The sequence below is a fragment of the Astatotilapia calliptera genome, chromosome 7 (assembly GCF_964374335.1).
Source record: "Astatotilapia calliptera chromosome 7, fAstCal68.1, whole genome shotgun sequence".
NCBI classification, from domain to species: domain Eukaryota; kingdom Metazoa; phylum Chordata; class Actinopteri; order Cichliformes; family Cichlidae; genus Astatotilapia; species Astatotilapia calliptera.
In genome coordinates, this window is record NC_137428.1 from 56,727,885 (window position 1) to 56,754,219 (window position 26,335).

General features: G+C 39.5%; 2 protein-coding genes and 1 long non-coding RNA gene across 3 annotated transcripts; 1 reads left to right on the forward strand and 2 right to left on the reverse strand.

Moving 5' to 3' along the window:
- Positions 1 to 339: 339 nt before the first annotated feature.
- LOC145429809 (uncharacterized) lies at positions 340 to 1,342 on the reverse strand. Its single transcript, XR_013910143.1, has 2 exons — positions 1,157 to 1,342; positions 340 to 579 (listed from the first exon to the last, which is right to left on the reverse strand). It is a non-coding gene; the product is annotated as an uncharacterized LOC145429809 (long non-coding RNA).
- Positions 1,343 to 5,157: 3,815 nt separating this feature from the next.
- On the forward strand, positions 5,158 to 20,523 carry stra6 (signaling receptor and transporter of retinol STRA6). Its single transcript, XM_026175856.2, has 18 exons — positions 5,158 to 5,441; positions 8,577 to 8,957; positions 10,102 to 10,168; positions 10,944 to 11,026; positions 11,689 to 11,822; positions 12,235 to 12,401; positions 13,217 to 13,342; positions 14,005 to 14,075; positions 14,582 to 14,661; positions 14,895 to 14,956; positions 15,227 to 15,389; positions 15,560 to 15,635; positions 16,023 to 16,156; positions 16,900 to 17,017; positions 17,300 to 17,401; positions 17,494 to 17,657; positions 18,253 to 18,390; positions 19,484 to 20,523. The coding sequence occupies exons 2-18, from the start codon at positions 8,905 to 8,907 to the stop codon at positions 19,720 to 19,722; spliced, it is 1,977 nt and encodes a 658-aa protein (XP_026031641.1). The 5' UTR covers positions 5,158 to 5,441; positions 8,577 to 8,904; the 3' UTR covers positions 19,723 to 20,523.
- Positions 20,524 to 21,327: 804 nt separating this feature from the next.
- Positions 21,328 to 25,593, reverse strand: islr2 (immunoglobulin superfamily containing leucine-rich repeat 2). The gene is made up of 2 exons (XM_026175854.2): positions 25,270 to 25,593; positions 21,328 to 24,692 (listed from the first exon to the last, which is right to left on the reverse strand). The coding sequence occupies exon 2, from the start codon at positions 24,681 to 24,683 to the stop codon at positions 22,545 to 22,547; it is 2,139 nt and encodes a 712-aa protein (XP_026031639.1). The 5' UTR covers positions 24,684 to 24,692; positions 25,270 to 25,593; the 3' UTR covers positions 21,328 to 22,544.
- Between the last annotated feature and the right edge of the window lie 742 nt (positions 25,594 to 26,335).

Below are 26,335 nucleotides of genomic sequence, written 5' to 3' on the forward strand. Positions count from 1 at the left end.
GGTTCAATGGTACACAGCAAATCCAGCATGTCCAAATTAACACTGTTGGATTTGATTTCAACACTATTAAAGTGTCTATATGGGTCCACACCAGAGAGTGTTAATTTAACTCTTTTTGGAGAGTTGGTACGTTAACTCTGATTTAGTGTTAAACACCAAATCTGTCTGGAGTTGATAATTTAACACTTGGTGTTAAGAGTTTATATATTAACTCTCAAAGAGTATTTTAGTTTAACTACGTAAGAGTTATCTTCTAATTCATTCTAAAAAGCGGGAATTTTACTGTTCTGAACTTCTAGAAATTTCTTTTGGAAATAAACATTTACTAAAAAGATGCAATGGTTTTTGAAAAACATTTATTCTGAACTGTGCACCACAATTTCAAAACATTTTCTGAAAGATGTAACAGTATACATGTTCTCACTTTCATTAGAATTTTGTTTATCAAAAGGTCTGACATAAATAACAGCATTCTCAACACTTATTTCTTCAATACAATATGCATGTCCTTCATTCATCCCTTTATGGAACTTCAACGCACTTCTGCTCTCCCCCATATTCCATCTTCACAAGCATATCCTGTGCAGAGATTGAATAAAAATTAGTTGACACTAATTAATGGCACAAATAATCCAGTAAACAATTGCAGCACAGTAAAAAAAAAAAAAAAAGGAATCCTCTTTGAGCCATTACTTGTGTAAAGTATTTTCCCAAAAGACAAAGACACAGGCAACAGGTAATACTGAACTAAATGTAAAACCTCAACCTTTTTAATTTTTACCTAAACCGTGTGCACAAAACTCTGGAGGGATCTATGCTAACGTAGAATCCAGTCAGGACGTCAGCTACTGCTGTTTGCTCGCTTTTTTTTTTTTATGGGCGATCGTTTTCAGGCTTCAAGTAGCACCATTATACCAACATTTCACATTCTAGACATTGTTTTAGGTGTATTTGACCAAAAGTTTGACTGAAAATTCACATGCAAGCTTTTTTCAAGGCTGTGGTACAATACCTTTCAGCTAGCTAAAACAGAATATTATGCTATCAGCGAGCAACATGGCTAATGCCTTTCACACAGCTTTGTCTCAACTCCAAAGAGCCACAGAAGTAAAAGCTCATAATAATAATTGAAACAATCTTTGAAAAAATGACTTACCAAGCATGGCAAACAACTCAAATATGTAGAGCAAAATGTTCTGAAACGGCTTCACTTCAGCTTCGATTGGAGCCGTGCTGGGGGCGGAGTCTGTGAATTTACTCTATTGGTGTCATAGCCCCTCTAGGAGTTCAGAGTTAAGAGGTCAAGAGTTAATGTTTCCATTGTAACACCTCCAGATATGACAGAGAAACACTCATTTTTAACACTCGATTTTAACTACTATCATTTTACACCTCAGAGTTACATTAAAAGAATGTGACTCTGCTTAGAGTAAAATTAACTCTACTTTTGCAAGAAGACTATTAACACCAAAACATTTAACACTTTTGAATTTGCTGTGTAGGCCTTAAAGGGTTAATAATCCAGATTTCCATGCTACCCTAAGAAAATTTCTCTAGATCCACCCCTGCATGAGAGACCCTACCAAGGACAAGTTGCCACCAACAACATAGCTCTTGGGAATGCACAAACCCCTCCACCATAAGAAGGTGGCAATTTGAGAAATGGGAAATATTCCCTGTTTAACCAAAGGCCAAGTCTTCAGGTGATGACCAGTGGGTTTCCAGATTACTCCCAGATTAATAAGGACTTTCTATTATATTATTATATAATATTATATAATATGCTGTATTATCATTATAGCAGAATCCTCAAAAAAATTACCATTGGGGTTTATAATTAAAATTCTTATCCTAAAAAGAAGGTGAAGTTGGTATGGCAACATACATGCGTGGCTATGTACATTAGGTGAATGGGTGATGCTTTGAAGTCCAGTTGTTAGTATAATACATCCTAGGAATTATTCTAAAGTTAGCAAGCTAGGCTAACTATTGTCCAATGCCATACAAAAGCTAGGCAGCCTAGCTTAACAGCTTGAGGAGTGGAATATGAATTTCACAATGACTCCTCCAAACTATAAATCCTCTCAAACATTAAATATACAATATTTGAGGAATTACTTAAGATAAAAAGACGTGTATCTTCATTTGTATGCATCGGTGAAAACAGATGTGAGAAGAATTCAAAAATCAGAGTCACCCTAAATAATGCATTTTACTAATTCTAAACTGAGTAAATGACTTCAGTCTTTTGATCATCATATTAAACTTCATTGTGTATACATCAGTGTGAACATGAGTCTGACTAACTGAATCTGTATGTAGCCTATGTGGCTAAATTCAAGTATTTTGATGTAAATCCAAGTTGTTTGAACCAAGCCAAATAAAAGGGATGTGAGGACAGAGTGGGAGGGGACGTGTTGAAATATGCTTACGCCGACTTAATTTTTCAGAAATTTACAATTGGCCAACCCAATTCAGCTACATTGCAGCTGTCAACAGAGATAAGCAGTTCTTTCATGTCTCCTCAAATGTACATTTCTTTTCCCGCCTTGAACATGCACAAATCCAATTATGTCCTAATTGACTGTTACAAGGCTCATTGATTATGACAGAGGCAGTGAGGCAGACTGAGCGGAAGAAAAATATCCCCAGTAATTAGCCTCATGTACCCGCGAGGTTTCACTAGCCATGATTTAACACAGAGGCAATATTACTCAGTTTACTCAATATGAATTGATTTTGCCAACAATAACATTTTCATATTTATGGCACACATACAGTATTGCGGAGTAACCCTGAGCCAACATGTATTTTTTCATATGTTCCTAGGACAACAGGAAGTAGGTGCAGTGATTTGGTGAAACTGATTTTGTACAATTCTAACAAGCGTCCATATTTGTTATGACCACCTTTATTTTTCAACACAGCCTGAACTCTCGGCAAGGCAAGCTTTCTTGCCATTTCTTTGAGTAGTCTTTAGGAATAGTCTGATGGTACTTTTTCTGCATCTGTAATTCCAAGTTTGACAAGATCTCAACACAACTGACTGAAATGTGGCCCCAAATCTTGACAAAGCCTCCACCATGTTTTACAGATGGCTGTTGACACTCATTGTTGTCTCTCCTGACATCCTCTGTACATACTGACAATGAAATGAACAGAAAATTTCAAATGTGGATTTTTTTTCATGCAGTAAGATTTTCAGTCCAGTTCTTGTGTAGTTTGGCATACTGGCTCCTTGGCAGCTATCTTTCAGGGACTAGTACATGGATCAACTGAAGGGCTCAGGTCTTTGCTGGGGTTTTTTTTAACCTTTTTTTTTTTTTTTACAAACACAACTTTTATATCATATTTATTTGCTCTAGATAGTTTTTTAGGCTTGCCTCTTCACCAGTTGTCCTCCACTTGTCCAGTTTCCTCAAATGTTTTAAGAACACACTGGATAGCATGCTGAGATACGCCAACTAATAGCTATCTGGGAGGTCACATTGTTGGTGCAAAAATCATATTTTATGCCTGTCAAACTGTGTTTTTAATTTATTTACTGCATTTGTCATAGATTAGATTAACTAAAGAAATTAGAACATTGTGTTCTTGTGACATGCTGCAAGTAACAAAGTGGCCAAATGTTTATTATGTATAGACACAATACCAGTTCATCCCTTGAACCAATATGCCGTTTTATACTTGAACAGTCAGTGTTAAGTGTCTTAACAAACAAAGAAAAACAAATTACTCTGAAAATGATCAGGTACAAATACTGGACTAAAAATGAGTGAAAAAGCTGTTGATGTACAAAGAAAAGAGGCCTTAGAAAGCCTGGACAACTTTTACTTTGAAACTTAAATTGTGAAAAACTCCAGCTCCTTGGAAGCAAAATATGAAGAAATGTAGGGTGGCTCAAGACTTTTGCACATCACTGTAATAAAGAAGAGAAAACCCCCCCAGATATTTTTAAGGAAGATTAAGTTGTACTGAGTTACTTTCAACTGAGCTATTTCAAATTGAAACTAAACTGTTTTGGAAGGCCTCAAACAACCTCCAGCGCACAGCACTTACTTCAATGGAGTAAAACATACCAGCCGAATTCAGATTGACTTCTTATTATTTACTGTTTTTGAATGAGAACAGGATGACTGCTTACTCATTACTTCAGCTACAGGTTTTTTTCAGAAGAAACCTGAAGTCAGCAAGTTAATAATTATGATACCAAGCTCATCCTCATGATGTGATTACTGTGCTTCCTCAAGAGCTTGCTCAACAGTATTAGGAGGATGTATTCACTTGTATGGAAAGGCCAGAGGAAGGTCATCTGTGACGTGTATGTAGAAGAGCAACTCTGGGCTCTTAAAGTTGCACTTGAGATTTCTACTCCAGTATCACAAAACTAGACAAGGGAAGAATAGCATTTGTTTTACCCTAAGAGACTGCAGACATGAATTTTACTGCTCCCTGGTGTGAAAAAATAGCAAGTGAGGTATGTTGTGAGTGTTATCAAAATCCCGAGGTTAGTGTAGGCATAACTCCTCTTCTCCAGGAATAACAATGAACTCTCCTCCATGAAAAGGAGTTAATAATGACCTTCACAAAGCACCTAACTTAATAAACTCACTATACACCAGCTGCTCTTAGTAGATCACTCTGTCTCCAGGGAAAGAACTAAGTTGATAATTTTGCCCAGGAGTTCATCCCCATCTATGATGCTTTTACCTGGGTGAAAAACAAACAGAGCCTTAATTAGTAGAGAAAAAACATCAATAAAAAAAATTGAATCGTACACTGTCGGCTGACTCGTCTTGAATCTGAAGGACGTCTCTTCCCAGGTTGCACAGCTTGGGCAAAAACTAAATAAATCAGGTGAAATTCACAGTCATGGGATGACACAGTGGATGGGAATGGACCTCCCGTGCATTGTGACAGATGTTTCCCCAGTCTGACACATCTATGACAGGAACAATTCCCTCTTTGACCTGATATGTCAACAGTGCAAAAATCCCCAGCAGGATGTCAACAAAGGTCAGTAAGTAGGCTAAAAGCACCAATAAGGCTAAATAATGGCAGTTAACTAATAATGTATCACTTTAAATATTGATTCCAATCTATAGGCACGCCCATGTGACAAACGTTTTAGCACCAATTGCCTGTAACTGTAGTAATGGAAATATGCATCTATACCTACACACTAAAACTTGAACTTGGCCACATTAATCATTTCTTTATATTTCACAACAGTTTTTTTCTCTCTTTGCATGGAGCAGCACTTTTATGATGCTTTCATCACAACAAGATAGAGAGTACAAAGTCCCCACTTTACACTGCAAGAGCTGTTCAGAAAAAAACTAGTTGCACTTGAGAGTTATGTTTCTGTAATTAGTGAACTTCTCCAAGGGGTGTATGAAGCCTCAGTCCCTTCTCTAAAGACAGCACCAGGTCAGCAAAAGGTAAGGTACTAATTACAGGCTCCATAGTTTCGGTGAACTTTGTGAGCTAGTCCAGAGTGGTGTTTTACTGAAGCTGCCTATAGGTCAAGGTGATGCACAAAACCAACCTTGTTTAAATGTGCCTGATTTCGTGCTCTTGGCAATATTGGAAATGGGTAGATTTTAAGCAATTGATGATTTTCCATGCTTATCTGGTGCTGCAGCACACCCACATGTGGTTCTTTAAGTAGCTAGCTATTTAAAGATAATGAAATTAAGTTGCCACTGCAGATGGTGTGAAATACACTCACGTTATTGCTCTTCTAATCACCCTAGAAGGTGCAGGTTTAACTGCACAAAACACAAGCAAGGTTAGATTAGTCCATTGCACATGCGGGACAGTGGCACAGGTGGTTGAGTTACCTGCTGTCGCTCTCAAGCTGAAAGTGCCTTTGTTTGCAAGATCAAACTCCACTTCAAAGGCATGAAATTTCTCAGTGATGTTTGCAGGAAACCGAATCTAACCCGATCCCTGCAGCTGTCTTTCACATAAAACACGACAGTCATGTTCATCTGTGGGGATCTGATTTGCAACTACATTTTGGTTTGAACTGCGAAAAATGAAAAACATAAAAGGTGTGTGGAGTGTTTGATTATAAAGAGTTATGAAAATCACCTTCTCCACATGTAGCAGGTAATTTAAGATGCAATAAAGGTGGCGTCACCACAAAAATATATATGTATATAAAATTTTGGTGCAGTGAGTGATTGTGCTAACATCTTTTCAATGTCTGCTTTCCCAGATCTAACTAGTTTGTGAATGCCTGCCTTGTCTGTCTTTATGATGTCGGTGTTTACATTGTTAAGAAGGGATTAGTTAATCAGTATTTCAATTGTGTTTATTTTAAACACTCATGCTTAACATAGTTTCTTCCAAAAGGCTTTAGAGCTGACTTCCTAAACCTGATACAAGTGAACTGTCTGCCTCAATCAAACTGCCTCTCTGTGATGTAACTGTTCAAAGCATTCTTTGTTCACTGACCCCTTTATTTGTCAGGCTAGTTTTTCTTTGGGAGCACATTTGATTTGGTGGCTTACTAAGCTTGAGAAACCATGTTTTCTTAAGGGTGTTAGGGGGGAAAATTTTGTTGAGTTTTAAGGTTGTGTGCCTTTAATCTTGGAATAATGAGACATGGAAGCAATGTTGCAGAACTGACTTAGTCTCAGCCAGCTGCAGCTGAATGCTGGAAGAGATTTCTGCAGACATGCTGCACAGAATACATACAGTAGGATCTTTTGTGTATGTGGGGCAACATAGATATACAATTTCAAGTGTTTCTGTTTTTTTGTTTTTTTTTATTCAACTTGTTGCACAAAAGGAAATTAACAGGAGTTATAACGCTGACCTCTGACCTCTGTCACACATTCCTATGCTTTTGTCATACTTAAGGTAGCCATGTAGCCAACATCTAGTTAATAAGGTTAATTAGATGGGAGCAAGGATGAGCCTAACTTCAGAGAGATTAAGCTTCTGTTGATATTCTACATTCCTTATTGAAAGTAATGACAAATAAGAGAGACTGCTGTGATTATTGTTGATTATACTGCTTCTACTGAAGTACAGCAACACCACCTGAACCTGTGTTGTTGTGGTCACCTGTCATAGTATAGCCACATTTTGATATTTTGAGTAAACCTGCTTTGTACCTGGATTTAATGTTTACAGAAGAATTGTCTTGATTAGGGAGTCATGGCAACCTGCTTCCATGGGTTGAACTAGGTCATGTGAAACAGACAAAAACACAGGTATAAAACAATAAATATTATTATTTTAGGCCTTCAACCATAGACTATATTCATTCTTGATTTATTTGTTCTCATTTTTTAAAAGACCGATCAGCCACATGGTCCAAACTTGAAGGAAATGTGCAAAAGCAACCAATGCAATAACTTCTACTTATTTTTGTATCACTTGACCCATCCAAGAGTTTCAGTTTATAATGGAAAACCAAAAAGAAAAGAAGGAACTCATCACATATGAAAAGACTGAAACAGCAAATTGTCCGACATCCCTGCTCGACAAATAACTTACAGCTATTGGATAATAAATTATTAAAAATCAGTGATGGTTTCTGTTTGCCCAACAAATCAGGTATTCAGTTCTTTAGGAATAAGGGGAAGAAGGAGAAATGAAAGTCAGTCAGAAAGAAATTAATTTTTCTCGAACCTCTATCAAATAATTTAAAAAACAATATTAATAATGTGATAATTTAACTATGTGCAGTGGTAACTGAATTTAAAGATATGTGAAAGGCAATTAGTATTTATAATCTGAACTTTACTGTCCATTGTACATCCATACAAGAAACCCTTTTTTGTATATCATTCATCTGTCAAAGACACCATTGGTATGTTAAAAAAATAAAAAAGCTCAGATGAAATTTCTTTCCTCTGGGCACATTGACAGTAACTCATTCACCATCACATATACACATTTCCTCCTTTCTCATTATGTTTTGTGATCCTTATCAGGACGACTTGCAGCATTGTTTGGACATAACTTTCAAATATTTTAAAATAACTTGATATCAGCATGGAGGCTAAAGATGCACATATCTGGTTAAGAAACTTGTCGTCACATAAATATGTACTAGGACATGCTATCTTAAATTATGTGCAGAAGACAAAGTACTGAGGTAAATCAACCCCTCCTTGATCCTTATCATGCTGAAGGTGCAGAGTTATGCGAGGTGATGTGAGGATACACCTTAGTGACTGTATTGAAACCCTTCCATTCTGCTTTTCTTGTTCCATGTTGCAATGGTGGGTTTCCTGGATTTAGTTTGGGTAACCTTTAGCAAATGCACCTGAACCATGACTGAAAGGAACAACACCTGAATTTCCATGTTATCAACGTGGAACTCTGATTGCTCCGATAGAAAAGCCTCATAGCTCCCAGCTACCCACATAGTCCCAGCTGGAGTTTTATAACTCTGCACACCTGACCACTGCAGCCACCGGCCACAGGTCCAATAACACAACTCCAAAAGTAGATGTAATCCCTGTAAGCCACAGGTGGCCTTACAGATTGGCTACCCAGATCTCCACATTTTTCCCTTCTTTCACACCCTGCCCCCCTCTCGCTCTCTTCCCCAGGCTCTTGGTGCGGTGGTAACCCTGAGCTGAAATAGGGCCTTTGGAAGGTAGAGACAACGCGCTGCAGCCAGGACCTGTCACATTACTCTCAGCTACACAGTGGGACCAGGTCACCTGAATGCAGTGAAGGAGGGTAGCTGAGTCTGAGTGCAAGTAGACCAAACACAGGGAAACAAGGACACTTGCAGCAGCAACTGAGTCCAGCGTGGGATTTGGAAGACACTTTTGCCTTGGAGACAAGGTGATCACAGCTGTGTGCCACTTTGTGGTTAAAAGAACTCCAGATCTTTTGTAAGACGTGGGACTCTTTTGATAAAGAGAAGTCGCAATGGACTATGACTACCCAGAATTGGATCCACTGCCATCCAAAATTGAACCAGAGTAAGTAAAGTCTTAACATTTAAGTTGAATTCTTTCAAGTTAATGCTATTTTACTTTAATGCTTTTAAATCTTTGCTTAAAATTAGTCTGCACTTTGTTTGATGTTTATTAGTAGTTCTTAAAACTTTCTCTGAGGGTGAACAATGTCTCTGTGAGATTCTCCTCTCATTGAGATATTAGGTGACACTTGGCACACTTCTGCAGTGCCAGCGCCAGCGTCAGTGTGTGGTCTTCTTTCAGTTCTTATTATTTATCATGTCGAGGCTGTATCCTTTTCATCTTTTGAGGTTGTAGGTTGTCCTGGAAATGCCTGTGGAACTTATTGGAAAAACGTTAGACTTTTTAAACATTTGTCTGTACGTATATTTCACACCCAAAATGTTACCAAGTTGCACTTTATATGATACCGCTTAAAGATCCATGACGTATCCCACAGTGAAGCTTTTTCCTCTTAGCTCCTTTTGTCCAAATTTCTTTTCTATGTTGTTAAAATCCATTATGTTTTCATTGGTATGGGGTAGTTAATAAAAGAAATGATGCCTCCAGATGAACAACACAAATGAAGTATGGTGGAAGAAGCTGCCATGTTTAGCTAAAAAGCCATTTTGCTGTTGTAAAAAAATAATACTGTATTGAGTTGTAGCTAGTCTTGGGCCTCTAATATAGCTCCCTGTCAGTTTATGAAGCATAAACGGCTGCACCACTGAGAGCTGGCTATAATAAATTTTTTTCACATTGTTGTAAAATAGCAAGTTAGGAATTCACAGATTGTTTAGAAAGGTAGGAAATATTGAAACATCTATTCTGGAAGCTGCCATCTTTATGCTCACAGATGATAAAGTAAGTGGTTGATGTGTGAGGCCTTCTCTGAATTGTAATTACAACCCCATGACCAGGCATTCCTGCTCTTCTAGAGCACAGGAACATGAACATAGGCATTTGTTGTTTCCCTGTCACGCCGATACCAATCCGTTTAACATGCAAATCTGTGCTGCGGGATTTCAGCTGCAGAGTTTCCAACCACAAATGGCGCTGATAGGGAAAGTGTGAAAAGGTTAATGAGCTATACTGAAGGTCAGCGCAGTGACTCAAAAGCCTTCAGTTATATTTTACTCATGTGAATGTTTTGCTCCATTTGTTTTAGAGTAATCCCTCCCTGTGACCCTACTGCTGACGACAGGCTCTATCATATATGCATCACTGTGATATCTGTAAGTCCGCAGTCTTCTTGGATTAATATGACACCACATTAAACTGTCCTGTATATTACATCCTGTTGTCAGGCGTGTACTGATGTGCCACACTGAGACATCAAGGTTTGCGTTTCTGTCGTTTCTAATTGCATTCAAGTTTTAAAAATGTACAAAAATGTTGGTTTGAAGGAAGTTTTGCGAGCCCTTTGGCAATGATCCCAGGAACAAATAATCCTGTTATGTGATCATATTAGATCATATTAGATCCATATTAGAAAATTGTTTTTGCCTAATGTTTTGCTGCTTATTAAACGCTGCACTTACAGGAATAATAAAAAGAAAGCTATTTGTAGCCCACATTCTGACTAAACTGAGATATAATTTTTCAAATTTAGAAGTTGTTAAGCACTACATTACAAAACATTTGTATAATCACTGAACACAGATTTGCCATTTTAGGTTTAATGATAAGTACATTTGTGTTTTCATGATGAAGCTCCTTCATTAACTGATTATGGATGGTCTTTGTAGTCGGTCCAGACTTATAGTCTAGCTTTTTTTCCCCCATTTCTGCTTTCTAAATGTGTCTCAGGTCATGACAGGTCATTGAACTTCATTCAAGCAACATTCTTGGGGAGCATTAGTCAGACGCTGGTGTTTGGCCTTTTGTATCACAGACACCCCATCATTTTTCCCTTTTTTTTTTTTTTTGCCTGATGCAGAGTGAAGCATGAGCTGCATAGTGGGCTGTAGTGAGCTATGGTGGGCTAACTGAGGTCTATTCTCCTTTTAGCTTGTTGTCATGCTGATTCTGGCAGTGTTGGCAAGGCGCATGAAGGTCGGCGACAGACAGAAAGGACTCCCAGGTTTACTCAGGTGAGCCTCACTTTACTTTATCTTACAGTTTCACAGGTGAAATTGAAAATCCAGTTTTTACAGACGCGTCCTGTACCCTACTATTACTCTCACCCAGCTTTTCAGTCTACCTGTCTACTGGCTTCCATCTATTTAACAGTGACATGAAGCTTTATGTGCAGAAGCTATAGCAGAATCTATTGTAGGGATAATTTGGCATTTGGGGCGAGTTTTAAATGTAGCAGGTGCTAATTGTGTTTATTAGCTTTGGGTAAGACCTTAAATCAATTGGAAACATGGTTTAGTTTGTTTGTCACTTTATTTATTAATTAAATCTCAAGTCAAGATGACATTCAATTATTCCCCATTTCTGCTGTTCATTGGTCAGTGACTAAAACTATGGCAAAAACCTGAACTGGATTCAGGTGAGAACATTCAAGTGATCCGTTTGAAACTTTAGATTAAAACTTTAAAAATCAAAGCCTTATTTTCATGCTACATGAATTAGAAAATTCTCTTTCTCTATCTTCTCTAACTGAGCTGGCATTTTTTTAAAGTTTTCTAGTGAAAACTTAAAAATGTTCCTTTTAAGTTTCATCATTTCTCACTTGATCAGTAACTGTTTTATCCAAATGTGAGGAGGATGTCAAGTGAGCTCTAAATACCTGCTGCTTTATTCACAGTCCGGTGAACTTCCTGGACCATACGCAGCACAAGGGCTTGGCAGTGGCTGTGTTTGGAGTGCTCTTGTGCAAACTGTGGGGCCTGCTCATATCGCCAAACCCTCTCCCCTTCACAACAGACACCGCTAACAAACGTGAGGTCGTCTTGATCATTCCAGCAAACAATTTTAACATTTGCTTGTCCCATAACTTTGTGAGTTATCTTAGCAGTTAAAACCAATAGGCTGACGTGTCCCCATACACAAAAATAGTGTTAAATGTCTGCCTTATATAACTGGATTATTTTGCTCCTATGTTATTTTAAACTCTGGAGTTTGATTGTAAGCTTGGCAAGAAGCTTTGTGTCTGAAATTACATAACAAAGGACAGCAGGCAGCTGGTCCCCTGCAACGTTACACAATCCCTAAACAGTAGAGGGTTCAGCAGAGTAAGAAATGCAGCCTAAATCAACCATAGTTTCAGCAAGAGTTTTGGTCTGTGGTATGGTACAATAAGAGTTGTAGCTCCTTCAAACTTGGTCTTCTCACATTTCTGTTGTATTTGCAGAGAACTGGGTGATTCTGGGAGTCTTCTTTTACCCCGCACTATACTACCCTCTCCTGGCATGTGGCACTTTACATAATAAAGTTGGCTATGTCCTCGGTAGCCTCTTGTCTTGGACACACTTTGGTGTTCTGGTCTGGCAGATAATTGACTGCCCAAAAACACCAGTGGTAAGCACAGATCACTTTCATTGTCATAATTAGCTCCAGTTCATTTATAAGTGGTTTATTTTGTTACAATAAATCTGCTCCAGGATTGAATCACTTTCTTTGTTGTCTGTCATCTGTCTCAATATAAAGGGTCATTTCAAAAATAAAGCTGGTTTGTTCTTGTCTGGAAACACACTGACTACCAAACAAAGCTGGTCTGTAGTATCTACAAAAGATGGGATTTCAATAGATGAATATTGGGGATTTGAGATAGATCCATGGATACAAGGTTGGGATTTTTAAAAGCTTACCCAATCCCAAATCTTGTGCCACGTCCAAGTTGTTAAGGTTTTCAGACCTATGAATGCCTGTGACTCAAAACAATTAGTTCCACTGTCTGCTGGTCTTAATCAAGAGGCTTTGTCACACTTAATCACTTTAGTGTGTCTCAGTAATATGTCACATCCAGAGAACACTGTGTGTGATGGCCTTCTTTAAAAAATATATTAGTGAGGTTTTGAGCTAAATCACATAAAAACAATAGAGTAAATTACACAGAATTACATATTCAGTAAGAAAATCTATCCACGTTTAGTTCATAGCCAGCTACTTTTCAAAATACATTTCAGTTGTCAAGTTAGATACGAGATGTGTGGTCAGTGGAGGTTTCAGATGTTTGTGTGGCAGGTGAGAATTGATTTGGCCAGCGTACAGACTTTCACCACAACAAACATAAAAAGCTATTTTTGCAAAATGTATTCCCAGCGCTTAATCCCCAAACTCCCAAATCAAGTCTCTAAGTGATTTAAAATCTTTTTCTTTTTACCTCTTTGCAGATACACAAACACTACTCTCTTTTCTCCAGCCTGCCCCAGATTGCTTGCTTGGCATTCCTTAGCTTTCAGTATCCCCTTCTTCTGTTCAAGGGCTTAAAGGGCACTGAAAAGAACAATGCTACAGAGGTGAGTATTGATCTGAGAGCAGTTTTTCTGACTTCATTGAGTCATTTTTGTTGAACAGCTCTTATGTCACTAATTGTTTGGGCTTCTTGCATAACATACTCGAAACAATTGTATGTATTAATAGTCTACATTTGTGTGAACCTGACCTTTAACAAAAAACTCTTACTGAGACTCGCATTTCCTTTGAATCTGTGGACATGAGAAACCTGTATAAGCTGCCTTGTAATCTACAGGCTGATTATGCTCATAAAGTCTAGGCTGAGGGGAAATGTGAAGTCCGACACGGCACATCTGTGACCTAATCATTTTAAGTAGATTTGACGTAATTGGTTTGCGTTATGTTCTTGATCGGTTTATGAAAAGGTTACCTTGTTTTTGCAATGAGGAGACACAATGCTGTGTTTATTTGATGCTAATCTTGGCATGGTGTGACAAAACTGGATGTCGGGATCGGCTGGTGTATGAGTCACACCCCCAATGTCCAGCACCATGAACCTTATTGCAAGGAGGCTTTTTTTTTTTTTCATACTTTAGCAAATACATTTACATGTAGATAGAACTTAAAGACACAGATGTCCAAAGGTGTTTAGGTACATTAAAGCCTGACTCAATAATTTATGTCTCCTCAAATTTGGTTACTTATATGATTGCTCTTCTTTTAGGATCTGAGCAGCAGCTACTATAGAGACTATGTCAAGAAAATGCTCAATAAGAAAAAGTCGACCAAAATCAGGTGAGAATTGCTGCCTCTTATCAAAAACATTGATTTGCTGTGCTGTTACATAGCCATCTCTGTGTTCCTACAGTTCGAATGTAGTGAAGTAAACAGTTTGATTCAGCATAGCAGAGAGAGGCTCAGCAAAATAACAGCAGTGGTTTTCAAGAACTGACCATTTTAGGGATTTTAGAACAAACATGTTTTTTTTGCACCGTTGTGTCCAAGTTTTAACCATCGAGCTATTGATCTGAAGTGAAGCTGAAGAATTTAGGTAGAGGTGTGATGAAGGCCTTCATTATTCCGTCCACTTTGTACAGTGTACCAGTGCCACTGGCATCAGTGGTACTGCAACAAAGAGCCCAAAGTTGTAACCTAAGTATAAACAGATTTGAAAAAGAATGTGTTTAAAGTTGCTTCATTCATTTATATATATTTTGCCTTACCCCATGAGTTCCCTGAGGTTTAAAATGCTGTTTACATTTTTAATGTAACTTTCATTTTTTTTTCACCTTTCGCTTCAGCACGTCGAGCACAGACAAGCCCAAACTCCCCCAAAGAATAGCCGATGCTGTGAAATCTTACATTTATACACCAGAGGATGGTAAATATATTTGTCTGGGACCTGCTTAATACCATGTCATGCACATATTAGGTGTTAAAACTGGTCAAACTCTTCTTGGAATAATTATTGAATTGGTCATTTATACAGAAGGTGGTCACGTGAAGCAACTGCATGAATACACAATGTGTGCAGTACAAATATGCTTAGATTTGGAAAAGCAATATGTAATCCTGTTAACTTAATATTTCTACACCTTTACTGTTTTCATGCAGCTTTCCGTTTTCCGCTGAAGCTGGCTATATCTGGTGTTGTGTCTTTCATAACCCTGTATCAGGTAACTACCACAGCTACTATTAAACGCAATAATCCCTGTATATTTCATAAATGTTAACAAAACACACAAGGAGAGACATAATTGCATGGCTTGGTGTAGAAAGAGAGAGCAGAATCTCTCAAACGGTCTTATCCTAACTCAAGAACTTCAGCCAAGCTCCGAATATTATCATGATGTGTTTCATTTTATTTCCACATCCATAAAAGTTATTGCATTAGCATTCAAGAGTAGCTTCACTGGCTATTAATGAATGTCCTTTTTCCCTCTTAGATGGGTCTTCTGCTGATCTCAGCAGTCGTGCCGTCTCTCCAGACTGCTCGTTTGGGAGTCAATGAAGACGTTGCAAATCTTTTAGCTGGTTTCAGAATCATGCTGTCTCCAGACAAACATGAAGTGGTTCGGATAGTGGTTTATTACATGTGGTGTGTAGAGGGTAAGTGACACAAGACAACAAGAGAAGCCATTTAGAAATATGAGAGATGCACACGTACATAACGCTATGCCCTTTATTTTTGATGCATTTATTTTGTACAATTTTACTGTTCAAGCTTGACATCGTTCCACATTAAAAAACCTGAATGTCATGTGCCAATGTTTCTGCAGTGTGTTATATTTCAGCAATGACCCTGTCTGGATTGGTCAACCTGGCTATGCTCATGCGATCTATGGTTCTGCATCGGTAGGTTGTCTGTGATTGCACTTTTTCCCTTTTTTGTTGTTGTTTTGCATTGAATTTCCTTTGCATTCTGGCTACTTCATTATAATGCCATGGTTATTATAACATAATAGAGTACTAATCATGCAGACAGGGAAGCATTTAGTCTGTGTTAACTGCTGCTGCAATTGAAAATGGCTATTAAGAAGAAAAATGAAATACTGTGCCATTACCAGAAATGGCATCGCATTAAAATAAATGGATTTCCGAGTCAAGTATTGAATTGAGTATTCAGTCTATCTCTTGCTAAATTGCTTCTTGAATTTACTATGTGATTTGTACAGTTGGGGCTGAACTAGTTTATGTATTCCATAGTGTCACATTGTTTTAATTGTGTTTTACCTTCCGTAGGTCAAATCTGAAAGGGCTGTACAGAGGAGATAGCTATAATGTTTACAACTGCCAGAGAAATATCAGAGCTTCCCGGCCTGCACTCGTCTGCTGGATGGGATACACCAGCTTCACAGCAGCTCACATCTGCATTGGTACAGTTACTCTGAAAGATTGTTATTATTTAGATTTTCTATATATTGTTTCTACTTTAAATAAAACAAGTTAGAGACAAAACTTTGATGAATTTTCTGTATGTAAATCCATATTCAGGGAAGAGTTCAGCATGCCCGCTCATAGTTTTCTGTTGACTGTTCTAATTAGGGGTCAGCACAGTAGATCACTGATCATCTGTTCTTCATCTGTTCATCACAGAAATGCCCTGGATGTCCTCTCTCACCACATACATTAACTGCTCCTTTGGCCTTTCCTTTTTCCTCTTCCTTTGCTGCTCATTTTCACAATCCTTCCCTCAGTATACTCAGTATCTCTCCACCACACACTTCCACATCAACTCCCCAAACCTCTTTCACTTTTCTGTGAACTCTCCAACCTTAACTGTCCCTATGATTTATGCTTTCCAAGTCCTGTTCATCCTTTTTCACTCCAAACACAAACCTCAGCAATTTTTAACAACATCTTTACATCCTGTTTTTGACATAACTGTGCTCGCTACCAATTCTTGTATATCCAGTTTCCAAATTCTGTTAGATATTTGTATTATTTCTGTTCATGCTCCTTAAATATTGCCTAAAAGCAATTCTTTCAATCGGCCAGCTCGGGCAGAGACATATCAGAGTATTCGAGCTTTCTACAGTGGGGTGACCACTGTAGATCTGTTGGATGCTGGATAGTGTCTAAGTGCTAAGACTGTAACGCTCTGATCTCTCCCCCGCAGGCATGATCATCCAGACCATAGTGTTCTTCCTCTGCCTTCTGATTGCAGTCTTCCTTGTTATCATACCTGTCCTCCACAGACAGAATCTGATTCTCTTTCAGGTCCTGTGGAGCATGTGGTGAGTGATATAATTCTTGGTGTCTCTCACCTTTCAGTTTTAGCTTATTTTAAGGTTGTGACCTTGTAAAAAATAAATAAATAAAAAAAGATACAAACACAAGTTGTCGTAAATCCAGACCTGAGAGTATCTGTGCAGTGGTGCTGCTAGGTTTGAAATTTGACACCTGGAGCGTTTTTCAATCAACAACATTCTCTGTGTATGTTGTACAATTTCCTGCCAGCTACCAATGTTTTTTGCGCTTTAATCACTGCTCCTTCTATGTGGGTTTCACCTTTTCAGGCCTTTCTGGCTCATGCTTCTCCTGGTTGTGTTGATTCAACACGTCACCGCCAGGTTTTGCTTCATCAAAAAGACAGGAGGCACACGAGATCTGGACAACAGGTGATTTACTGCATTTTCTACCTTACATTTTCCTGTACTTACATAATTTTACTGCCTGATTTTGATTTGATGCATTCTAATTTATCTCACAGGGGTAATCTGTTCCTGCTGACATACCTGATGTTTCCTGTTAACGTTTTGATCGGGGCAATACTGGGAATCTGGCGCATGATCATCACAGCCCTGTTCAACATTGTCCACATGGGACGTATGGATATCAGTCTTCTTAACCGCAATGTGGAGGCTTTTGACCCAGGTGAGCGAGATAACTGACGTGTATGCAGGTTAGAATCAGTATAGTGTCCATTTCTGTAATAGTGAACATGCTGTAATTATTAGAAGGATTGTAGCTTGGCTAAAAAACACTTTCTTCATCAATTATTGGCACTTTTTTAGCATCCATCTATTGCTTAGAGAGGGCTAATAAATATTTAATAGTTCCCATTTTTTTCTCTTTGGACTCAGAAACAGGACGTTAACATATTAATAGGTAATAGCAACACGCTTTTATGTTTGTGGAAGCATTGTGGAAGCAATTTTCTATGAGAAAAAGCACTTCTTCTGATCCCACTTAGAGGTTAGAAATTTGCATCCTGCCCACTTTATCCTCCTGCCAGCTCACTGCAGCTCATATGATATCTGTATTCTGTGCAGGGCAGGGACTCTAATTGCATGGAAATGTCTGCAGATTTGCTGTCAGAAAAAGCAGGTGGTTAAAAAAAGAGAGAGAAAAAGTGTGATTGTATGGTCATTATGTGTGATTGCCTCAAAGCCAACATGGGGCGCAGTCCTGTGTGTTTATTGCTTTTGCCCAGTCAGAATGATTCACCCCTCCCTACGTCTGCCTGCAGCCTACCGCTGCTATGCTCATTATCTGAAGATCGAGGTGAGCCAGTCTCACCCTGTGATGAAGGCCTTCTGTGGGATGCTGCTGCAGTCTGTGGGCCAGGACACCAAAGCTGGACAGAGGTCACGAGATGCTGAAGAAGGTCTGTAGCACAAAACTCAATCCACACCACAGATTGTTCTCCATGTGTGGACAAAAAAAGCACATTGTGGTGTTTTTTGGGGTTTTTTAATGGCACAGAAGAGTGACCATTGCACACAGGTAGTCTTTGTTAATAGGATCAGCTCATTGTTTCAGTTGTTTCATGACATTAAGACATTTTCTCCAGATTATTCTTAAAGCTCAAAATAATCTTAATACCTGCATTAAAAGTGCTGTAGCATCTTTAATTTCTCTGGGGTGTTTAGAATTTAATAGCAGGTCACTGTAACACATAATCAGATCATCTCACTTTGCTGCACGTACAGTGAAAATGAAGGCAGCTCTGATTTAATAATATGCTAAGAGCAAATTGAGTCTCAGAGCAGAATAGCTTGGAGTCCGGCTGCCTGTCCTAATCATATCAGTCATAAACGAATAAACTGTCGTTATGACTCTGCATCCTGTAATATAGGTGCTATATTGTATCTTTTATATTAACAACTTGCGTTAATCCAAAGTGTAAACGGGTGCTTTAGGGTGGATCGCAGATCTGCAGCAACGCCACTGACACACAAAGGAAGAGACTGATGGTCGCTCACATATCATGACAGCAGGACATGCATTACACTGACAAATTAACAAGAAAATCCGCCAGGATTCAGCGGTTGTTGTGGAATTTAGACACAGCTGAGTCCAATTAGAAACGTGCCATGGAGATGTTGCTTGTTTGCATCTAGAAAACAATGTATTATCGGGAATAATCTATTGTATTACAGTGATTACTTCTCCAGTAGCTGATTACACAGATGAGCTACGCTAATTGCCTGTTACATATTCATTCAGCCTAAGGGGCTTTGGCTTTCAGCGTGTTAATGGAAAGCCCAGTATGCTCCCACCATGCTTAGAGGATTAAAATATGATTGCTTTCTATTATTACTCTATCTGCTGTATATAGGGTGTCTTTTGGGAGGCCCACAAATCACCCTTTTCCAATTTCAGTTTAAAATAGAAAAAGGGTTATCCTTAGATGTCATTACATAGGACTTATAGATGTCATACCTTTTGGTGCAATCATGATGTCTGAACGTCCTCAGGGATCCAGCTCGTCCAGCAGGATAAGAAGCAGAATAAAGTGTCCACTGCCAAAAGAGCCCGCAGGCACTGGCAGCTCCTCTACACCCTGGTCAACAACCCCTCCCTTGTGGGCACCAGGAAGCACTTCCAGCGTCAGACCACAGACAGCTTTCTGAATGGAAGCCTGAACCGCAGCACCAGGGAGGAGAGCAAAAAGGAGGCTACGACCAAGGAGGCAGAAGCCGCTGCCAGCAACTAATCAAAAATGCGATACTGATTATGTACTGGCTGCAGAGTCTCGTCCGGTTTGGGTCTGCATTTGTACTATTTGTCTGCATTTGGTGAAATACATGCATTATAGCTCAGTGCCTAGTGTAAAGATATTCACCAAGTCTTTCCTAAACGTCTGGAGATTCGGAGTCCCTCCTGTGCTTTTCATGTTCTCCTGTCTGTGAGGACCTCAGTCTCCAGTCTGATGGGAATGCTTGTGTGGCACTGATCACCTAGTAAACACACTTAAAAAAATAATTTTCTAAACATGTATGTGCTTATTTTGGGATAGAACTCATTTGCACTAATAGCCTTTAATCATGTATTATTTTCAGCATTCAATGCAGATAATGTAAGATGATGGTCATCCAACTAAAAACATGGATGCACAAGCCAATGAATCATCTCTTTGAATGGGAGTTCATATATAGAGTGACAGAGAAGGGCAGAAAGACAGAACATCTGACTATTTATGAATATAAATAATGAACCATTGTCATACTGTGGCCAATAAATTCTCTTTTCCCCCCATCTTTAGGCTACACGCATTGTGTGACTGATATTAACCTGTGGAATAAACTGTATATTTATTCTGTTTTAATTTGTAGACTTTTAAGTCAAAAACATCTTACTGTTTCCAGTATTTCCAGTTCTTGTCAAATAAACATCTTCTTGTTTCAAATGTTTCGTGATATTTCACCATTTGTCTGCGCATTTAAACTTTTAAATGAAAATATACACATCCGATTGTTTTTTCCCTGATAACTGTGAAAATAAAACGAAAAATACAGTTTTCTCCTGTTTTTTGGGGGGTTTTTTTAATCACTGATGGGAAATTTTGTTAAGCTATTGCTCAACTAATATATGCATGAGTGCACTTGCAACGGGAAAAGGGCTTTTGAAAAGGAAACTGACCTTCAAACTAACCGGAAGCCGAACAGCTGCGGTAGCAGAAATAAGACCACCGGTCTCAGCATGTCTTCATGGGAATTTCCATAGATGTAAGTGCTCGTAAAACTCAGGATGAACCCTGTATACTATAAATGAAACCTAGACACTGTAGGCTTTAGTCCTCCTCTGTACATTGCTGTACTCTGTAGGAGTCCTTGCTGCAAGTAAAATTGTTGAAACGTAATTCTAAGACTCTGGTAACTGCTTAAGTGTTTTGATAAACATTCTCCTATTATCATTTCACATTTTTATATAAGATATTAATTTTAATCCACTTGCGTAGTGTGATAATTTTCTGCCGAAAGAAAAGACCTGAACTGAACCATAAGCGAAAAATATAGACAAAGGGAGGCTTTGTGACTGATCGGAGCTCCAAAACGCAGCAGTGTTCAGGCTTCTCTGTTTTTAATCCCCTCTTTTTTAAAGAAAAGAAAAAAAGCCATGCCATAATAATCACTTTCCAAAAAAGGAAGGAGAATATCTTACATTTTTAAAGAAAAAATGATAATTTTTCGTAATCGAAATAATCATTTGGAACATAATTATTCGAAATGATATGGGGATTCTTTGTTTGTTTGTTTGTTTGCTTTTGTTGTTGTTTAATAAAATCGGAATGATAGTTAAATCCAGAAAAATCCACCAATTTGTATAGTTTCACATGTTTTATTAATTCCACTTACATAAAATTATATCAAAAAATCTTAAAAGGTCACGTTTTTTGTTTTGTTTTACAACATAGTTCACAAAAAATCTCACTTTACATATCAAATTACAAGACAGTGAAGCCGACAGACGCTCACTGCGCCCATTTGTTAGGACTTCATTGGAAAATTGATTTAAAAAAAAAATAAAGAAAATTCACGTGGCTTTACATCACAAGTAGACAGTCACATCTAAAAGTCCTATATAGACTACACTATTAGAAAACCGCACAAGGAGTGACATGCCATGGACACGTTCACCGTAAAAAGCGAGAGTACAGCAAGCACCCGTCGATTAAGAGGTTAAAGTCGCACATTTTTAAAGCCTTACGTTACACGTGGAACAACATGTTGTTGGTAAATAACCTGGAATTTCCCGTCAAGCACATCGTCACCTCTGAAAGCTCAGTTTCCCGTTTTTGGACGCACAGGACAGCGCGCAGGGCGCCGCTGTGCGCGCTGTCAGGTGCAACAGCGCCAAGCGCAAATATCATTTCATCAAACACATTAATCCCAATCTTTCTCTAGTTTCGTGGACAAGTTGAGTGGAGCCAGAGTGCCGACACCTGAGAAGATGTTAAATGGCCGTTATGAGATTTTAACAGCCTTGCACAGACACACGCGGCTCAGTGAGAGAATCTTGTCCCTGATGTCAGTTTATTTACAATGACTTCATAGAAAATCCTGTTTTTTGTTGTTTTTGCTTGTTTAAAACGCAGCGAAACGGTGGGTAAAATTTTGTGCACTTTTTTTCTCCTTTTTTTTTTGCTGCCTCGAATTACGCGCATTTCTCCAAGTCTCGCCTTCGCGAAATTTGCTCCCATATGCCCGTTCGCGTACGTCCCACAGATGGGGTAAACGTTGGTGCTTTCCCGTCGGTTTTGAGGTCCGATAAAAGATATAAATCTGTGCTCGGTTTGTAAACGTGAGTTACTCGTTTTAACCTTACGGAAACTACAAATGTCACATGAATTCAATCACAATCGCGGTGATTGAAGGAGTATTGAGGTAAAAAAGTTAATGATCCCTTTTTTTTAAAGACAAAAATCACACGGCATCGTTTTTTTCACGTGAAGTAATGATGTGTGTGTTACCTGCTTGAATATAGGCTACTTGAAAGCAAAATATTTTACAATATACTCGCAGACGTCAGCGGAGCTCAGCGGCTTGGCTGCTTGTAGTTGCCGTTGATTTCCTCGGAGATGTTGACGGCCTCTGCTCCCAGCGGTAACCTGTCACTGTACTCCGAGCCAACTTCAAACTCCTCCTGGTTGGTCTTGGATGATGATCCGGGGATGGACTCGGTCACCACGCTCCCCTCAGCCTCTTCCTCTCCTTCTCGTTCCTCTCCGTCAACCTCCCCCTCCCCCTCGCCTAACTCGCTGGTTTTCTCTGACTCCACGAAAGATGGCCTGTGATCAAAATCTTTTGTCATTTGCTTCTCCATCTGATCTGGATTCTGAGCTTTCATGATCAGCTTGTAGGTTTTTCCTTGATATTTGTATAGCAAATGACAGCAGGTGGCTCCCAGCAAGGGGACAGTGGCCAGACCCAATAGGAAAATGCTGACAACCACAATTATGAGCAGGGAGGGGATCTTCTTTCTAGTTGTGAAGACTACTTGGACTTGGCAGTCCTTCCCCCCATAGGTGAGACAAAGTGTGTAATTGGTGCCAGGCTGTAAATTATGGAAGCGGTAGGAATTAATTCCCTCCTCTATATTGGACCACTGAACCATGGAGTGTCCGTTTCCAGTATTTACACAGAGGTAGAGCATGTCCAGAGTGGTCTTGCTAGATGAGGACTGGTACAGACCCAAAGGTTCCTTATTCACTGTTTCCTGGTTTTCAGTTTGACTTAGATGAAGATTAGATTTGCTTTTGGCAAGCTGCAGTGGATTCAGCTGCACTTTGGCCTCCGTCTCTGACACTTCTAATGCAATAACACCAAAGTCAAAGGTGTACTGCTTCAGGTCTTCCAGGCTCATGTTGAAGGCATGGTTGGAGATGTATTCACTGCTTTCTCTAACACCGCACTTGCCTGTGAATGTGTGTGTCTTAGGAACAACACCGGTCTGCTCTGTTTCATCGTGTTTGTCTTTTGACGTTTCGGGACTTTCCTTTGTCTTCTCATCAAGCTTTGTCCAGTTGACCACATTATTTTTGGAGGGCTTGTTGGGGTCTGCAGGCTTTTTACCAGACGGACGGCTCTTGTCCACTGTTGAATCGATGACTGTGTTGCTGGCTTCCTTTTGGGTGCCTGCCAGAGCCACTTTAACGCTGCTCTCTGCTTTACCCAACTCGTTCACCGCAAAGCAGCTGTAATTCCCATCTTCCTTTTTACTCACACGGGGGATGATGAGAGTTCCATTTCTAAAAACAAGAAATCGATTGCTGGTTGTTTTATCATTAATTGGCACATCGTTTATTTCTCCAGTGGAGGGCAAGGGGAAAAGATAATTTTGATTTCCTGCAGTCACCTCCCAGGTGATCTGTGGCTTGGGGCTCCCTTTTGTCTCACAATTTAAGATCACCATAATACCTTCATACAGATCTGTGTTTTCTATGTTTGGCTGATATGTTATAGTGACAGCAGGGGGCTCACAGTCCAGTTTAGGAATGCTTGAAATCGTCGTACCCTTCAGATGTTCAGGGGCCTCGCACACAATTGAATTTGGCTCGGGGACAGAAATTTTAGTTGTCGTGATCCAGTCCCTCAGCCACTGCAGACGGCAGGAGCAACTGAAGGGATTGCTAAAGATCTGCAGGTGAGACATAGCAGTGAGGGCGCTGAAAGTCCCCTCGACAATGGTGGTAAACCTGTTGTTGTTAATTCGAAGCGACCTCAGGTCTTTGAGCGTGGAAAAGGCATCCTTTGGGAGGTTCACCATTTCATTGTTGTTCATTTTGAGAAGCTGCAGGGCTGTGAGACCGCGCAGATCTTCCCATGGAAAGTTCACAATTTTGTTGTGGCTGATGTCAAAGTTGCGTAGCTGAACCAAAGGGGCCAAGGTGCCTCTCTCTATGGTGACTATTTCATTGTGGGCGAGCCACAGAGAGGTGGCCTGAGTGATATTAACAAAGCTTTTGCTTTTCAGGATTTGGATTTTATTGGCAGAAAGGCTCACGGTGGTAACATTGGAAGGGAGACCAACAGGGACCTCCAGCAGGTCTTTGTAAGCACAGTCAGCAAACTGATGGGAAAATTTATCCTGGCAGCTGCACTGCTCTGGACACGTCTGCACAATGCCAGTCATAACAGTCCACAAGGCAAGGAGCTGTAAGAACCTTCTTGCCATTTTCTGCACCTGCAAGCATCAATTAGCAGACATTAGCTACGATCAGACATTTATAAGAGCATTATCCATTAGAGCAATCACACCGACGGAAATGTACTGCGGATGCTTTTTTATCTCATATAGATTAAATGTGTTTCTCTGAATGCCTTAAAAACAGTTTCCTTTTATTTTCTTCGCTACACAGAACAACAATGTTTGACGAACAAGCGCACATATGCACATAAGTTGTGGGTCATATTTGATTTCAGATGCCCTCCTCTGAGCGCGTCTGCACAGGCAGGTCCGGGTAAACTGGCGCTGTCCGTGGTGATGAAACGGGCTCTCGTTAATGGGTTTTCTTTTAGTTATTCGAGAAGGTTTCACTCCCAAAAGCACTTAATGCTCAAATCAGATTTTTCCCGATCAATTTGCGGATTATTAAAGCATTCGTGCACAAACGCCTTTGTGACACAGACACAGAATTAATCCGCGGGTTGATTTCTAGACATTTTTGTATTTGTTTTAAAGTTTTGATCCGGATGCTGCTCCGTCTCTCTCTAATTTCATGCAGTAACTCCCGCATTAGCTTATTTTTCCGTCATCTTACCTGTCCAATGTTAACTTCAATTCCCGTGTCTTATAAATCACCCTCGGAGTTTACAGTCCACTTGAAACAAGTTTAATGTTTGAGAAAAGTCGAGTCCTCGGAGGTTTCGGATCCTTTCACATGCTTTGTGCAGACCTGAGCGCAGATGAAGGACGGTGGAGGGATCATTTTTCTCCCGGTGAGTCGCTGTTGCGGTCCGACGGCGCTTTTTTCTTCCTCTCCGGAGAGTGTGGGAGCCTCTGCGCGTCCCCGCCGCTGCGGCGCGAGAAAATGAACGTGAACGCGCAGCCTCTCCCAGCCCCTCTCCGTGTCTATTAAAGATACAGAAGCTGCTCTTGGAGGGGTCCTCCGCCCTCCAAGAAAATCCATAATTTAGGATCCGATGTTTAATTTATTACTCCGACCTAAGCCCATCTTTGACCTCATTCGCTTCACCTTCAACCCTTTGTCTTTAACTAAAGGACACAGGTAAACACAAAAGTAACAGTTTGCACACGAAGTGAAACATTAAAAGTGTTCTTGTGATTAGGAAAAAACTGCAAAGGCACTTATATTATCTAGTATTATCTTTAATAACAATGACAAATAAGGCTGGAGAGAAGGTGAATTCTGAGGAGTCCAGTGTATGGACAGGCTCTGCATAGAGCCACAGGATACCCGGATCATTTGATGGTGTTAGACTGCAGCTGCACCGCATCGTGAAACCTGCTTTAACTTTTTGTTTTTAATAAATATACCTGATTTAACGCAACAAATTTCGGGTAAATCTCAAATGAATTACTTTTAATTTTCGTAAACAAAAAAGCCAAATTCGTGCACATTTTATTTTGTTTGGCAGCTAGTCTCGTGTCTTATTTAAAAGGCTTCTGTGCACCAGTGACTTTCAGCCTATCGCTGTGTAAATAAACATTACATTATATAATCATTATAAGCGTTTGAGCCTTGCAAATTGGTGGTTGCGTTTAAGGAGAAGGGTTTCCTGCTCAGATGCCGCCATCTTCTGGTGGACTTCAGAGGTGTCAGACGTAAATAAAGCAATGCCCCTTTTTATTTTCAGGTTTCAAAG

What these genes read in the sequence shown, in the direction of transcription:
- stra6 (XM_026175856.2), top strand. Translation starts at nt 8,905, where the DNA reads ATGGACTATGACTACCCAGAATTGGATCCACTGCCATCCAAAATTGAA. An exon ending in AAAAGAACAATGCTACAGAG is followed by an intron (nt 13,343 to 14,004) that starts GTGAGTATTGAT and finishes CTCTTCTTTTAG; the next exon opens with GATCTGAGCAGCAGCTACTA. An exon ending in TTACATGTGGTGTGTAGAGG is followed by an intron (nt 15,390 to 15,559) that starts GTAAGTGACACA and finishes ATGTTTCTGCAG; the next exon opens with TGTGTTATATTTCAGCAATG.
- islr2 (XM_026175854.2), bottom strand. Translation starts at nt 24,683, where the DNA reads ATGGCAAGAAGGTTCTTACAGCTCCTTGCCTTGTGGACTGTTATGACT.